The sequence below is a fragment of the Temnothorax longispinosus genome, chromosome 1 (assembly GCF_030848805.1).
Source record: "Temnothorax longispinosus isolate EJ_2023e chromosome 1, Tlon_JGU_v1, whole genome shotgun sequence".
Taxonomy (NCBI): Eukaryota; Metazoa; Arthropoda; class Insecta; order Hymenoptera; family Formicidae; genus Temnothorax; species Temnothorax longispinosus.
The window spans coordinates 21,347,392-21,362,737 of NC_092358.1; the positions used below are offsets into that span (position 1 = coordinate 21,347,392).

Sequence of the window (15,346 nt, forward strand, 5' to 3'; positions counted from 1 at the left end):
ATTAAAAAGTAATTTTTGCATTGGTCTTTTCACAAAAAGTAAAATTGCTATTTGATTATAAAATATTTTATATATAATCACATAATTATATTCTATATACGATTATTACATGTTACTTCATGTTATTTACATCTAATTATATGGGTAATTTTTCTTATTTGTTCAAATGTCACATTTTCGTACAAAAAACAATGCGAAAATTATTCTGTTAATTATTTTATAACTTTTCTTTTTATTATTTTTTTTGTGTTTCAACAAAGATTATACAAGAAAAAGAAAACATATTTAGACATATTTAATATATAAAATTATATAACATTTTTTGTTTCCCAGATAAGAAGACAAAGATAGTGATGAGAAATGTCTGAATTATGCAAAATAATTCGATGATTTTTCGCCGCCCCATGAGAAAACTGTTCGGGTGCAATAATCTGATTCTTATCTCACACATTTATCGAATATGTATACACATACGTATATCAATATGAAAAAATATATATGTGACGGGTATTATTGAACTAATAATTGTAGATTAATGAAACATATATGCAATTAGTAATAAAATATAAAAAAAGTTCTTCACATATTGTAAATTTTATCATTATGTAAATCGAATTTCCTAAATTTAAAAGGGTTAAAGTTTAATAAGGGTTAATTCTCTAATTAATTCCTTATTAAAAATATCATTTATTTTTACAACTATGACAATATGTTGTAAGGTTTTAAAAATGTTAATTACAATTTATTTCTTATAAATTATTTAAGTTTCAATACTCCTGTTCTGAAAAATTGTGATAATTATCAAGTATCAATTGTGTAAAAAAAGATAGCTAAAATTTCTTATAAATTTTCTAAAATCCAACACAAGAAAAAGCACCATAATAATTGAGATATCATAAAAAATAATTAATTCAAAGATAAAGAATAAAAAGATAATTAATATATTGTAGAGTAAATTAACGCAACAAATAGAATAATGATTGTTGTTATAACTCATATTTGAGACCGATATGTAATATCAGATAATACGAGTTTAATCACATGAGAAAAACGTTATTGACCTTTAATACAATTACTGGCGTAATCAATCATTATTGACATAAAAACATATATATATATATGTATAAAAATATATATATATAAATCATTTTTATACGATATACATTACAATTATAATTATAGTTATACATAAATACGCTATACGATAAAATAAATTGTGAAATAAGTTTTTTGCAATCCCATCATATTTTCATAATTTGATATTGCGATTTCAATAGTAATTCTACATTTCGGAAATAGACACGAAACTTCTGGAATTTTTATTATCAATTACGTTGATTTAAACTTGAGGGGAATTATACATCATTGTCAAGGTCGAGAAACATATACCGCCATGCGTGTCAGTCGCATGTGTTTGCAAAATACATGATACAGGCAGGCAGGAAGTCTTCGATATCGTATTAGTTCAGTTCGAACATTCGCATCGAGCGATCTCAAAAATCGGCATATTCTTAATCTGAAAATATTGGAGGTAAATTGCTGCTAACAGACTGCTTAGTGACGTATATTCCGCCGGTGACCTGTTATATTAACTAATCGTCGATCGGCATCTCACTATTGCTGTCTACCTATTATATATAGCAAGTGCGTATCATAGTTTTGTTTGAACAATAATAATAGAAAATTGATGATATTTCGAACGATGCAATGGAAATCAAATTTCTTCATTTAAAGGCATCATAGCAATTCGCTAATAGGTTGTCAGCAATAAAAGAATTCCGCAAGATATACGATAAGAATAACAGAATGTTTATTGACGATTAAATTGTTTGTAACGACGAAAAAGGTTAATTTTGAATGCGAAGGATTTTTCTTAAATCTAATACCTAACAACAAAAATTTAATAGATCTAAATTTATTCGTGTTATAATTATAAGACTTTTAAAAGAAAAGAGAGAAAAATTCCTTATTATTATTATGTTATATAATAACAATGTTATAATTACTTTAAAACTTATGTATTCAGAATCAAGAGTAACAATATTCTTCTGTTCTAATGTAGCTAAGTTTGAAATGTACTTGCTCTGAGCTTCTTCTTCTTCTTTATCACACAATGAATAAATAATAAGTTACAGAAAGAGAACATGAGGGAAAAAACTTTACGCGAATCCAATTTCATTTTTTATACTTGAACGAAAGCATTCAGATACTTTCTTTACTTTACATTAATGCGATGCATTTATTTATTCCAATCTTTCAAATACGAAGGAAATTATATATCTATATTAATTTTAATTGCAATTTAATAACTCTTTATACTTTTAATTTTAATTTTTTGGGCATTTACTTTAATGGAATTTATGGGAGCATTAATTCAAGAAAAGAATATGTGTTACGATTAATATTATTACATGCTTTTCTTGTATGTTTTATCTTATTAACATTCCATTTTTAAGATTATATAAATGCTGTATTATACATATATGTATAACATATATTATGTTTTACGTATATTACCGTCTGTTTATATTTTATCATATTTGAGATCAGCTACTAAAATCTTATTTTTAAAATTATTTTATTAGGTTTTTGCTCAAGATGATTATAGATAGAATTATAGACAAAATAGGTACCGTCTTATTAAAGCTAGAGCTACAACACAGACAGTTGAAGCGTCTCACATTAAGCCCGAACGCCATAATCGAAATAATAAGGACGGTTAAGGACGCTTTGAATGACAGTTTACAATTCAAAATGTATGATATTAAGTTATTCGTTGAGTACAGCAGTTTCGAAACAAGGAGTGATATCTCATTATATACCATGTGTTATAACTATTTTCTATTGAATACGAATTTTTCCTCGCGGCACCTTCTCAAGAAGGACATAATGTTCGGCCACATAGTTGGTTGCTGGCCTACTTTATCACCTTATCTCTTCCTGATGGTAATTATTAATAATTATATATTACAATAATGCTGATTAATAATTAATAATCAAAAATAATTAAAATCATATTAATATCCTGAATAAAAATAATATCCTGAATACGCTGCAGATTGAACGCTGACTATCGTCCGATACCATATTTTTGATTTTTTTTCTAGTCAATTTGCGTATGTGTGGGAGATGCTTGAAATATTATTTATAAAATATTAAAATTATTACAAAAACGATCTCTTTTATTTTATCATTTGACTTCATATAGTTTTCGTGACTATCGAATTATAATGCATTATTTTTTATTATTTTATACATATATACATTATATTAATAATTATAAGTGATGTATTATTATTATTTCTAATATAATTTATTTATATATAGATAATATGGTGCTCGAATTGTGAGGACTTACTGGTTGAATCGCTTGTGCATATACCTTTGGACCTGTGCGTCGAGATCTTGGAAATAACGATTAAATACATATTAGGTAGCAAATTGAAAAACTCACGAACCAGACGCTTACATTACCTTCTAATTTACAAAATATACTATAAATGCCTGTGGTTGCATTTAGGCACTGTATCAGAAAATGTGATTAAACGCATTAATCGATTAACAATGTACTTTGAAATGTTGTGTGACTGGCTCGTCAGTTTTAACAATGAGTTTGTTACTTCCCATGAATTATCTACCAAGGAGAAGAACGTACGACATGGTATTATAGTGAAAAACTTGTTTCGCTGTATCAGAAAGTGCATGCACAGCAAAATTGAACGTTACTCGGAGAACCATAATCTAGCGAAACTGTTCCCGCTTACATACGGCAACTGTGATGAACAAATGAATTATTATCACTTGATTCCTGCAAACAAAATAAAATCCATTGTAATAAGATTTGACCAGCAACTGGAGACTCTACTTCTGAAACACATCAAGAACATTAACTTTTTCGAATTCATGGCCGGGGAGAACATCAACGATAATGAGAACCCTACAATCTCACTACAAAATGCCATTGTTATGGAATGCCACTATTTTATAAAATTCACGAAACGGAATGAATTTTTGGCAAATGAGGTTCTGTTTAACTGTCTGGAGCAACTTACAAGTTCAAGGAAATCCGAGAAGTCTATTTTAACTGTTCAAGAACTCTGTAATGACATCGCCAAAGGCAGACCGCATGGTTTAAAAGAATTGATTAAACGGTATAAAGAGTGGGACTTGTCTACGTTGGATTTTCTAAATAAAAGGATAGATATGTTGAAAACTGACGATTTGTATGTTATAATCAAATATCTCCATCATATATTCGCATATCCGCATACTGAGGCAGAAAAACACCGGGTTTACATATCGGTATTAAAAATATTGATTCGGCTAGAAGATCCCGATATAAACTTCATTATAGTAAAATACATAAAGGAATACTTTTACGACAAACGTCTAGAATGTCTGTATGATGAGAGTTGCCTTGATGCATTTATACGACGTATTTCATATGATGCCTTGTTGTACCCAATACCTCCTGATGACATGTCTGGTCAAGATAGACGTGCTCTGATTATTTTTATTCTGTTAAACCCGAAGGATGTGTTAAGCAAGCTAATATATCAGATAAATATTGAATTATCCAGAAGCGTGTTCTTCCCCTATTTCGTGCAAGAGTGTTATGAAGTCCTCATTGATCGATACAATGTGCTGATGCATATTTTAAAGGATATAATTTTGCAACGGCGCATGATATGGCACTCACGGTTTACATCATTTTTGAATAATATTCTTTTATTTAAGGTAATGTATTACGTTGTAAATAAAATAGGCATGAATAGGAATTATAGAATTTCAGATGACAGCAATGAAATAAACATTAGAGGGGTAAATTTTTATCGAATGTTTAGATAAAATTCTAGTAAAAATTTAAATTTTATGCACTCATATTATATTCTAGTAGTGGGTTAATTTAAGACAAACCAGTAAGTGAGTTTTATGAAAAAATTGTTTAAATAAGAGATTCGGGGTTTTGGAAAACAGCATATTATGCCATACATTGATACATTATATTTTTTTTCTAAAATTGCGAAACATTTGCACGAGTAATTTCATTCGTATAACGAACTTTTTCAAAGATACCCGGGAAAGAGTTTCTTATATGTATATAATTATATACGATTATACATAAAATACCTGAACGCAATTTTATTTTTTATAATAAAACAATATAAATGCATTTATCTCTAATTACTTTTCAATTATTTTTATTGTGTGTCATATATATATATATGTACAAAGATTATACACGAAGAAGAAAAAATATACATACATATTTTATATATAATTATACATAAAAAATTTCTATTCGATTATTTATTTAGTGTTCTATTTTCTAAATATTTCTGATAATTGATAGTTTAATGTCTTTATAATAATTATTTATATAAGAAATACAAATTTTTTTATTAAAACAAATATTTGATATATTGCTTTATGTATTCTATATAATATTGAGCTTTTTGTAATAAGTTATATTTTTATTCAAATTGGATAATAATTAAACAGATAATAGATCTGGTTATTAAAAATATTTAAATAACTAAAATTTGTTCAATGAAAATTTGCACTTGTTAATCGAGCTTGAATGGCGGAAATCATTTCTCTTATTTTATTATTACAGTAAAATATTATTCTATTTTATATTGTTAACGCCGATTGAAATTCACGTGTTATTCTATCTGCCTATTTCTATATATTTTCTTTAATTTTTACTCTGTTAGAATTCCACTTTAATTTTTGATTTCTAAATTTGTTTACAGGTAATATCTGCGGATGATTTAATGAACGAAATCTACATTCCTTATCTGAATAATAGCTATTTTGAGAAGACTAATGTGTATATTATTCTGTCACATATACTATTTATATTGAAAACTGGAATTTGCACGCCCAAAACTAATTTCGTATTACTAATAATAGTGTTGATCAAGGCGGCATCAGTGCTAAGAAGATGCAACAAAAGTTTTACAAAAGAAGAGATACGTGAACGAATGCAATGTATAAATGATATAATATGGTATCTGCGCGGAACAAATGTGTGGACAGGAATACATAAAAATTTGCTATTCGCAATCGGTTACCATGTGGAACCACTCGATATGCACAAAATGCGGCCGATGAACGTACTGGAAATAATCCAAGAATACGAGAAACGTTGCTTCGTTGTGTATCAACGATTGCGCACGGATCCGCGATGCCATCTTAAGTTGCGCGCTTATGTGCGAACCTTCAACCTTGATCGAGAGGCTTTTTTACGCCACATGATGTTGCATTGCACCAACGAGGAGTACATAATATACGTGTCTGGCTTGATATTCACATTCTGGTATCATTTCGGTTGGGCCAACGAGATAACGGCCTACGAAAATGTAATGCGCATCACCGCCGAGGCGTCGCAAATCGCCGTCATGTATGTAGAGAGATTTCACAGAAACGCATTTTTATCATTGCTGTTCGGACTCGTGATGGTCGGATTATCTGTCGCAAACCGGGCGACGTGCGACAAACATGAAGAAATTCGTCGCATCCTACTGAGAAATCTGTGCTCCATGAATTATATTGTTAGCACAATATGTTGCGATAACAGGTATAATCTTCTGCTCAAGTGCATCCGAAGTGTGGATTTATCTATGGAAATAAAAAAATATTTCAAGAAGCTCTGCGACTTGATTATCATGTACTTTGATGAAATCGATTTTCGACCAACGCCCCCAGTAATAAACTTAGCATGGTAAGTACATGATAATATCTCCATTTTTTCCGAACTTAATTTTTAATTAAATCATATTATTACTCCCTTCTCTCATTTTCTCCTATTTCTTTATTTTACTTAAGCCGGTTCTACAATACGTCGCAAACGATGGCAACTGCTAGTTGAAAAGTGTTATTTCCACGTTGCGCTTGTCAATTGCGGTTGTCAAGAGAGAGTTGACAAACTTTTAACTTTTTTGGCGACAGTAACTGGCAATCGGCAATCAGAAATAACACTTTTCAACTAGCAGTTGCCATCGTTTGCGACGTATTGTAGAACCGGCTTTAATGAGCTCAACTTTGGCATTTTCATCGTTGTTTATTTTTTAGTTAAAAAATGTAAGTATAAAATTGCCATTTCAGCACTTGTGTACTATCAAAAGAATACTTGTATTCTTCAATTCTATAAAATAATACATTTGTAAATAATTCTCCACAATTTATATGGAGAACTTCAGCTTCGCGGAGATGTATATATATCTCTTACCAACTGATCAAATTTATTTTTATCACTTTATTTTTCTAATTTGCATCTCATCAAGGGAGACATACTCTAGTAGCATTAATAAAATTTTAGTGAAACGTTGAATATTTTTATATCACAGACATAGAAAGATATTTTATTGTGCGGAGGTCCTTATGCGTACGCGAATATTTCTGTATTTATATATTCTAATATTTAATATTTATTCTTATTTCGTTTATAATATTATCTTATCATATTAGTATGTGATAGGAAACAAAAAGATAATATGAGATATCTCATAGAGAACCACAAAATTTTATATATTTATTTCATATAATTGTATTGTAGAAGATAGGATATTATAAAAAATAAAATGTAATGTTTATATATTTCAGCATTTGTGTTGAAAAGACGTGCAGCAGATATCGTAATTTCTTTGTTAAGAAGAAAATTCCAGCGATGTACAACTCATACTTGTTTATATGTGAATGCCTCAAGTTATCCAATAGGGAGATGCATTATTACTCCGAGCGATTACTTCGCAGTTTATATCTAGAATGATACCTAGATTAGTTTTGTTAAAGCGCGCAAAAAGTATTTACATATTTCGTCTTTTTCTAGGATAATTTTTTATAAAGCAGAACTGAACCATTTCTTTGCAGTGTTCTAATCAAAATATTATACATTTTATTTTTTTTCTATATTGATATATTTTATAAAACATTTTATGCATAAGAATGTTTTGTTTTCTTTGCACTAAATTATAAAATATTTAGTGTAAAAATACTTTTCATTTTAATGTTTATAAAATATAAATCATTATTTTTATAAACTATCTTTTATATTGATCATTTCGTATTTATAATTGTTATTCGTGAAATTACGTGTGATTGATCAAATGTTTTAAAATTTCTATGAAAGCTTTTTAGTATATAACAGATAAGAGTGTAAAAATAAATTTTTTCTGAGAAATGACACAGAAATTACTTTTTTTTAATCATGTTTCTTAGAAATTTTCGAGATATTTGATTAACTTTGCGGAAAATCTCTGTATAATTATTAATAATAATAATATCCTTTTTTTTTAATATCCGTACAATTTTTTTAAATTAAATATTAGTTGTAGTATATTGTTGTATCGAAGTGATGTACATCTAGTGACAAGAGAGACAAAGAAATATATTTAGGAAAATTTATTTGTCCCTCAAATAGCATGTAATTAGAATTGTAATTACATTAATTATACTTTGTACTATATTAGCACTCGGAATCTTTCATGGTAATTTTCAAGAGTTCTGTGACAACACATATGTACAAATATTGACTAATAAAAAAAATATGAAGATTTTCTTGAATAAAATAAAATAACGTAAACTAATTTGGCACTAAGAGCCAAGCACAGTAATTAATGCATGTATATAATTTATTATTTATTAGACAAATTTAATAAGTTTAGCGTATTGTTATGTCAAAAATTTTCAGAAATATTTTATTTCTGTACAAAAAAAATAATTGTGTAAATAATTTTCTTGAAAACTTGTATATTTATAATTTGGATACTGCTATAACGATACATTTCATTGCTTTCTTTTGTATTTATATCAATCATTATTTACACCTGCCTCGAAAAAAAATGTGTTCTTTCCTTTATACGTATATCAATCGTGTATATACAGTTACATTTTAATAATAATTTTGTATTTTTTAAGATAGGAAAGATATGTACACTAGAAAAAATTTTTTAGATATAATTATATACGTACACATCACTACTATCATATAAAATATTATAACAAATATGTTTATATATGTTTTTCTTCCTCTGTACAATCTTTGTTCTTGTATGTAAGAACAATACAATACTAAAAATAACTGAAAAGTCAATTAAAAAGTAATTTTTGCATTGGTCTTTTTACAAAAAGTAAAATTGTTATTCAATTATATAATATTTTATATATAATTACATATAATTATATTTTACATGTGATTATTACTTATTACATGTTATTTACACATGATTATTTGAATAATTTTTCTTATCTTTTCAAATTCCACTTTCTTGTACAAAAAACAATGCGAAAATTATTCTTTTAGTTATTTAATAACTTTTCTTTTTATTCTTCGTCTCGTTTTCAACAGAGATTATATAAAAGAGAAAGAAAACATATTTGAACATATTTAATATAGATATGACTTGAAAATAATTATTTTTAATTATTTATAATTAAGCCTGGCGACTAATTCCCCCGAGCAATCGAACTGGCAATTTATTTGCATGTTCCTGATGAGTGATCAATTATCAATATTCGATAAAAATTATGACTTATAATATATATGACTTAAAAATCCGGTTTTTTTTCACCTGCGTACCTCTAAACATTCTAGGTACGGCCAGTCAAATGTTCGGATTATCGAAGGAGAGTCGTCCACGCAGGTTAAAACGGAAAATCGTATTTTACAAAATCACAAGGCCAAGAGTGTCGTCAGCTCTCCGACTATTATATTGTATCTCGATGTTGCAAGAGCGACAACCAGTGTAGACAATAAAATCCCAGTTTTTAGAGACGACATATAAATTTAATTACAGAATGTAATTTAAGATCCGCACGAATATAGAAAACGGGCTATTAACTATAAGAACTAGGCGCTGTAAATGATGCGCAAAAGTTTCATTTTTATTGCTATTTTACATATCTTCCAACCTTGACTGAAATTTAGTCGGCGCACGGTTCTGTTTCCTTTGGCTCGGTTTCCCTTGAATTTACAAGTTGCTGCCGGCTGTAGAACAGATCCTCATTTATCACCAAAAATTCATTCCGCTGCATGAATTTTATAAGTTAATGACATTCAATAACAATAGCGTGCTGAAGTGAGATCGTAGGGTTCTCATCATCGTTGATGGTATTCCAGATTATGAATTTAGAAGAGTTAACTTCCTTGATCTGTTTCAAAAGTAGAGTGGCCAGTTGTTGATCAAATTTTATTAAAATGGATTTTACTTTATTGGCAGGAACCATGTGATAATAATTTGGTCATTCATCAGAGTCGCCGTACGTAAGCGTGAAGAGTGTCCCTAGATTATGGTTTTCCGAGTAACTTTCAATTTTGCTATGCATGCACTTTCTGATATAGTGAAGCATGTTCTTCACTAAAATACCACGTCGCAAGTATTTCTTCTCGATAGATAAATCATGGGGAGCAACAAACTGGGGGCTGACAAGTAAGTCACACAATATTCTAAAATAATTTACTAATTGGTCGATTATCACTATATTAATCTCTTATATTGGTATTTAACAGGAGAAAAGTGATATTATTACCGGCTCGTTTAAAAGTTTTTGCAATTTCTCTTGTACATTCTGGCCCCTTTTAGGTCTCATTAGGAGGTAAATGTTTTTTATTTCGGGACACGATCTTAGTAGTTTCTCGACAAGAACCTTGCCCATAAAACCTGTAGCTCCGGTTATAAAAATCGATTTGTCTCTGTAAAAATTCTTTACGGATGTATTCTCACCAGCCATCGTGGTCAGATTAATTATTACGCGTCCTTTAAAAAAATATTAGGGATTAGAAAAAGACAAAAGTACTTAATAATATATAGTTATTCATTAATTTATCTAATTATTGTGGCGAGTATCCTACCTGAATTATTTCGTTAAATCCTTGAATATTGTACAATTTTCTAGATCGAATGTCCGTTTGATTTGACGTTGCTTCGAAGACTGACTGTTATAGAAGGAAGCTTGTCCTATATATATTAACATAAATAGAACAAAATTTACATAAATAGAATCTATTTATTTTTTTTGTGTAGCAATGTACTTTAATCTTTACGCGTGTAATTACAATGTTTTCAATTTATTCTCAAGGCCTTTAAGTATGAAAATTTTCAGTGATTGACTATGAGATAATTGTTTTTGTTCTTAATAAGGCCGCGTCAGTATACGATTGCCGTTCACCCCCGTGTTTCCCTTCCCCCATGTTTTGTTATTTTTCCAATAAATACGTTGGGCACCAAAAGATTGGTCCAACTATTTAAAGACATGCATCACAATGTGGAGATAAGAGCAGGATTCTTCCTTTTCGAATTGCTCAATTTAAACTATCAAACCGTAAATTAGTTTAGAATTTTCTTTGTCGACATGTTTTTACGCATTATCGTCATTATACAAGCGCACGTTCGATTGACACGAGGCAAAAGAATGGACGTACGCATTCCGTATTTTTAACAATTTATAGCTGTAATATGCGATAAATGCAAATGTTTGATCGTAGGCGTTTATTCACGTGTCAACGGCATATTGTAATTGCGATCGGACCGAGAATGTCGCCGAGGAGATTTATTCGGTGAGACCGGAACCTGCTCTTACCTCCACATTGTGATGCATGTCTTTACATAGTTGGACCAATCTTTTGGTGTCCAACGTATTTATTGTGACTGCAAAGCTTTAAAGTCTCGTCGAAATTTACATTTGCTGCTAAATGAAATACGATCGATACGGATTGTATTAATAGATTTTTGTCTTCAATCGAAATGCCCAGCACCGGTTGCGTAATATCGCCAACCACGGGTATCATCTTGGTAAGCTCGCCAGGTGAATCCCGCCGTAGTGTCTCAAAAAGCTGTCAAAAGTAATATAACTTTAAATTTTTTGAAATAGCGATTGAAATAGCAGGAGAAAAGTGATATTATTACCGGCTCGTTTAAAAGTTTTTGCAACCTCTCTTGTACATTCTGGCCCCTTTTAGGTCTCATTAGGAGGTAAATGTTTTTTATTTCGGGACACGATCTTAGTAGTTTCTCGACAAGAACCTTGCCCATAAAACCTGTAGCTCCGGTTATAAAAATCGATTTGTCTCTGTAAAAATTCTTTACGGATGTATTCTCACCCAGCCATCGTGGTCAGATCAATTATTACGCGTCCTTTAAAAAAATATTAGGGATTAGAAAAAGACAAAAGTACTTAATAATATATAGTTATTCATTAATTTATCTAATTATTGTGGCGAGTATCCTACCTGAATTATTTCGTTAAATCCTTGAATATTGTACAATTTTCTAGATCGAATGTCCGTTTGATTTGACGTTGCTTCGAAGACTGACTGTTATAGAAGGAAGCTTGTCCTATATATATTAACATAAATAGAACAAAATTTACATAAATAGAATCTATTTATTTTTTTTATGTAGCAATGTACTTTAATCTTCACGCGTGTAATTACAATGTTTTCAATTTATTCTCAAGGCCTTTAAGTATGAAAATTTTCAGTGATTGACTATGAGATAATTGTTTTTGTTCTTAATAAGGCCGCGTCAGTATATGATTTCCGTTCACCCCCGTGTTTCTCTTCCCCCATGTTTTGTTATTTTTCCACCAAGCGCAGAACAATAGAGACCCTTCTCTCACAACTCCTGTTTACGATAGAAATTTTCGCTTGCTGGCGGACCATTCTAGGTCACCGCGAGCACTTGAGCCGTGCGAGAGTGTCTAAGATGTACATACAGGCGAAAATTTCAAAAATCGCCAAGTGTTTCGAGCACTTCGCAACGAAACAATGGATATTTAGAGACGACAACGTGCGACGACTGCGTGAGCAACTCAGTCCGGAGGAGCAACAAACTTTTATGTTCGACGTAACGCAAATCGACTGGCCATCGTGCTTGGAAAATTACATTCTGGGAATACGCCACTTTATCCTAAGACAGAGTCCGGACACACTGCCAGCTGCTCATTCACGGATGAAAAAGTAAAACATCAGAATCAGTATTAAAGATTCTTCAATCATTTGCAACATTTGTCAATGTTTTCACCATAGAATTTATATTTAATATTTTTAGAATTTAGAGAACTTATATTATAGAATTTATCTCTTTCTCTCTATGTGATTTCTTTTTTTTTTCGTTCTTATCCTATTTATTTAAACAATTATTTTAAATGACTATGTTAATGTTGAATACACCCACTTTTTCTTTCTTTATTACTATCATCTATTCATATTATTTTACTATAAATATTTATGTGAATGTTCTCAGAAATGATACGATTGACTTAAAACGATATATAATTAACCAATTTTCTCTATATATTTTATCTATTTTATTATGGAAGAAGGTTACGCGTCTTCGAATCCTGATTTACTTATCTGTTTACAGATTATACTGGATCCACAAGACCGTGCAACTAATGGGACTAATAATAATGTTATGCGTCTTCTTGACGCTGCTGTACTTCATACTTCGCACATGCGGCTTGATTGTTTAACGGCTCAGAACGGGCTCGGTCGATGATCGCGATCAGCGGCGTAACGCAAAGCGGCCGTTAGCTAACGGCCGCTATTTTAAGGTACGATTTAAACAATTATTTTAAATGACTATGTTAATGTTGAATACACGCACTTTTTGTTTCTTTATTACTATTATGTATTCATATTATTTTACTATAAATATTTAAGTGAATGTTCTCAGAAATAATATGATTGATTTAAAACGATAATTAACCAATTTTCTGTATTTATTCTATCTATTTTACTAACTGCGGTTACCCGGGCTTCGCCCGGGAGTCGTTTTTATTCAAACGACTTCATTTGTCTTTCAATATCCTTATTGTGGACAAACATAAGAAGTGTTCATGGATTAAACATGTCCATAACCAATCTTTTTCTACTCGGTCAATTATTTCTGATACCGGTTTCCAAAAAGATCAATAACAAAAAATTATACACTTTATGGCACTCCCCAGAAAATTCTACCCCTGTTTTATATACAATTCTTTCAAATTCGGTCAAAATTATTTCCCGAAAAATTGGAAAAACTTCGGATACCGGTTCCCAAAAAGATCGGTAACGAAAAACTATACACTCTATAACACTCCCCGGAAAGTTCTACCCCTATTTTATAATCTTTATTTTGCCTTTGCTTCTTTCTTTCTTCATCTATTTCTTTATTTTACTTGAGTTTATTCATTTTTATCCTTAATTATTTTATTTTTCTGTTGAAAGAATAAGAACGACATTTTAATATTCGTATATCATTAAAAGGATACAAAATGCATCTTTAAAATAATATACATTCTTAAGAAATTCTTTGTAATTTTTGTGGAAAATTTGATGGGGTTCGCGAGAAGCTATATAATTATTTACTTATCAAATTTACTTATCAATTTACTTACCAAATCTATTCCCATCACTTTCTATTATATTATATATATATATTTTTTTCAGCATTTGTGATAGAAGATACTGCAAACATTATAGTTCCCTTCTTGAGAAGAAAGTTCCAGCGATGTACAACTCATACTTGTTCATATGTGAATGCCTCAAGTTATGAAATACGGAGACGCATTATTACTCCGAACGATTACTGCGCAGTTTATGGGTATTATTCTAGACATAAACTGCGCAGTAATCGTTCGGAGTAATAATGTCTTTCGTCTTTTCCAGAATAATGTTCTATAAAGCAGGGCGGTACTATTTCTTTGCAGTATTCCAATCAAAATACATTTCTTTTATATTTTATAAAACATTTTATTTATAAGAATGTTTATTTTCTTTGTACGAAATTGAAAGAAATTGAGTGTGCAAATACTTTTTTTCTATTCTCTGTATAATATCAATCGTCATTTTTTATGTACTATCTTTTATATAGTAATTACTCCATTATTTAACTAATTATTTACAAATGTATTTGTTCTTGATCAAACGTTTAAAATTTCTATGAAAGCTTTTTTTAGTAACATAACATATAATTAAGTGCAAAAATAAATTTTTTCTGTGTAATAATTCTGTGTGGGGTCATCTTAAACAACAGGTATTTGCAACGCGATCTGCTAGCGCTGAAGATCTGTAGGATAGAATTGTACGAGCTTGTCGTGCAATAACGCCACAGATCTTGCGCCGGGTACAGAGAGCAATCTTAGACAGGGCTATACTTTGTGAGAGGATGGAAGGGGGTCACTTCGAACATATGCTGAAGTGAAAACATGATAAGTTGTTGTCATATTACGCACGGTTACTTGTTGATGACATTTTTTCATCTGCGTGTATTCTTACGTAATATAACTTCAACATATCTGTTTTAAGTCTTACATACCGAATAGGTCGTAATTATCTTGGAGGGAAATAAAAATTGTTCCG

General features: G+C 30.0%; 2 protein-coding genes and 2 long non-coding RNA genes across 4 annotated transcripts; 3 read left to right on the forward strand and 1 right to left on the reverse strand.

The window, feature by feature from the left end:
• The first annotated feature begins 1,175 nt into the window (after positions 1–1,175).
• On the forward strand, positions 1,176–5,077 carry LOC139816863 (uncharacterized). The gene is made up of 2 exons (XM_071784657.1): positions 1,176–2,946; positions 3,328–5,077. The coding sequence occupies exons 1-2, from the start codon at positions 2,599–2,601 to the stop codon at positions 4,846–4,848; spliced, it is 1,869 nt and encodes a 622-aa protein (XP_071640758.1). The 5' UTR covers positions 1,176–2,598; the 3' UTR covers positions 4,849–5,077.
• A 490-nt stretch (positions 5,078–5,567) lies between these two features.
• LOC139816869 (uncharacterized) lies at positions 5,568–7,962 on the forward strand. The gene is made up of 2 exons (XM_071784672.1): positions 5,568–6,727; positions 7,609–7,962. Exons 1-2 carry the CDS (start codon positions 5,778–5,780, stop codon positions 7,772–7,774), a joined length of 1,116 nt encoding a protein of 371 aa, XP_071640773.1. The 5' UTR covers positions 5,568–5,777; the 3' UTR covers positions 7,775–7,962.
• Positions 7,631–14,412, reverse strand: LOC139816876 (uncharacterized). Its single transcript, XR_011733107.1, has 8 exons — positions 14,383–14,412; positions 12,233–12,338; positions 11,910–12,137; positions 11,584–11,836; positions 10,856–10,961; positions 10,534–10,760; positions 9,584–10,450; positions 7,631–7,765 (listed from the first exon to the last, which is right to left on the reverse strand). It is a non-coding gene; the product is annotated as an uncharacterized lncRNA (long non-coding RNA).
• LOC139816881 (uncharacterized) lies at positions 12,400–14,827 on the forward strand. Its single transcript, XR_011733108.1, has 3 exons — positions 12,400–12,961; positions 13,368–13,557; positions 14,435–14,827. It is a non-coding gene; the product is annotated as an uncharacterized lncRNA (long non-coding RNA).
• The last annotated feature ends 519 nt before the right edge of the window (positions 14,828–15,346 follow it).

Bases quoted from the DNA above. Each gene is read 5' to 3' on its own strand.
- LOC139816863 (XM_071784657.1), top strand. From the start codon at position 2,599: ATGATTATAGATAGAATTATAGACAAAATAGGTACCGTCTTATTAAAG. The intron at 2,947-3,327 runs GTAATTATTAAT...ATTTATATATAG, and splicing joins CACCTTATCTCTTCCTGATG to ATAATATGGTGCTCGAATTG.
- LOC139816869 (XM_071784672.1), top strand. From the start codon at position 5,778: ATGAACGAAATCTACATTCCTTATCTGAATAATAGCTATTTTGAGAAG. The intron at 6,728-7,608 runs GTAAGTACATGA...TATATATTTCAG, and splicing joins CCAGTAATAAACTTAGCATG to CATTTGTGTTGAAAAGACGT.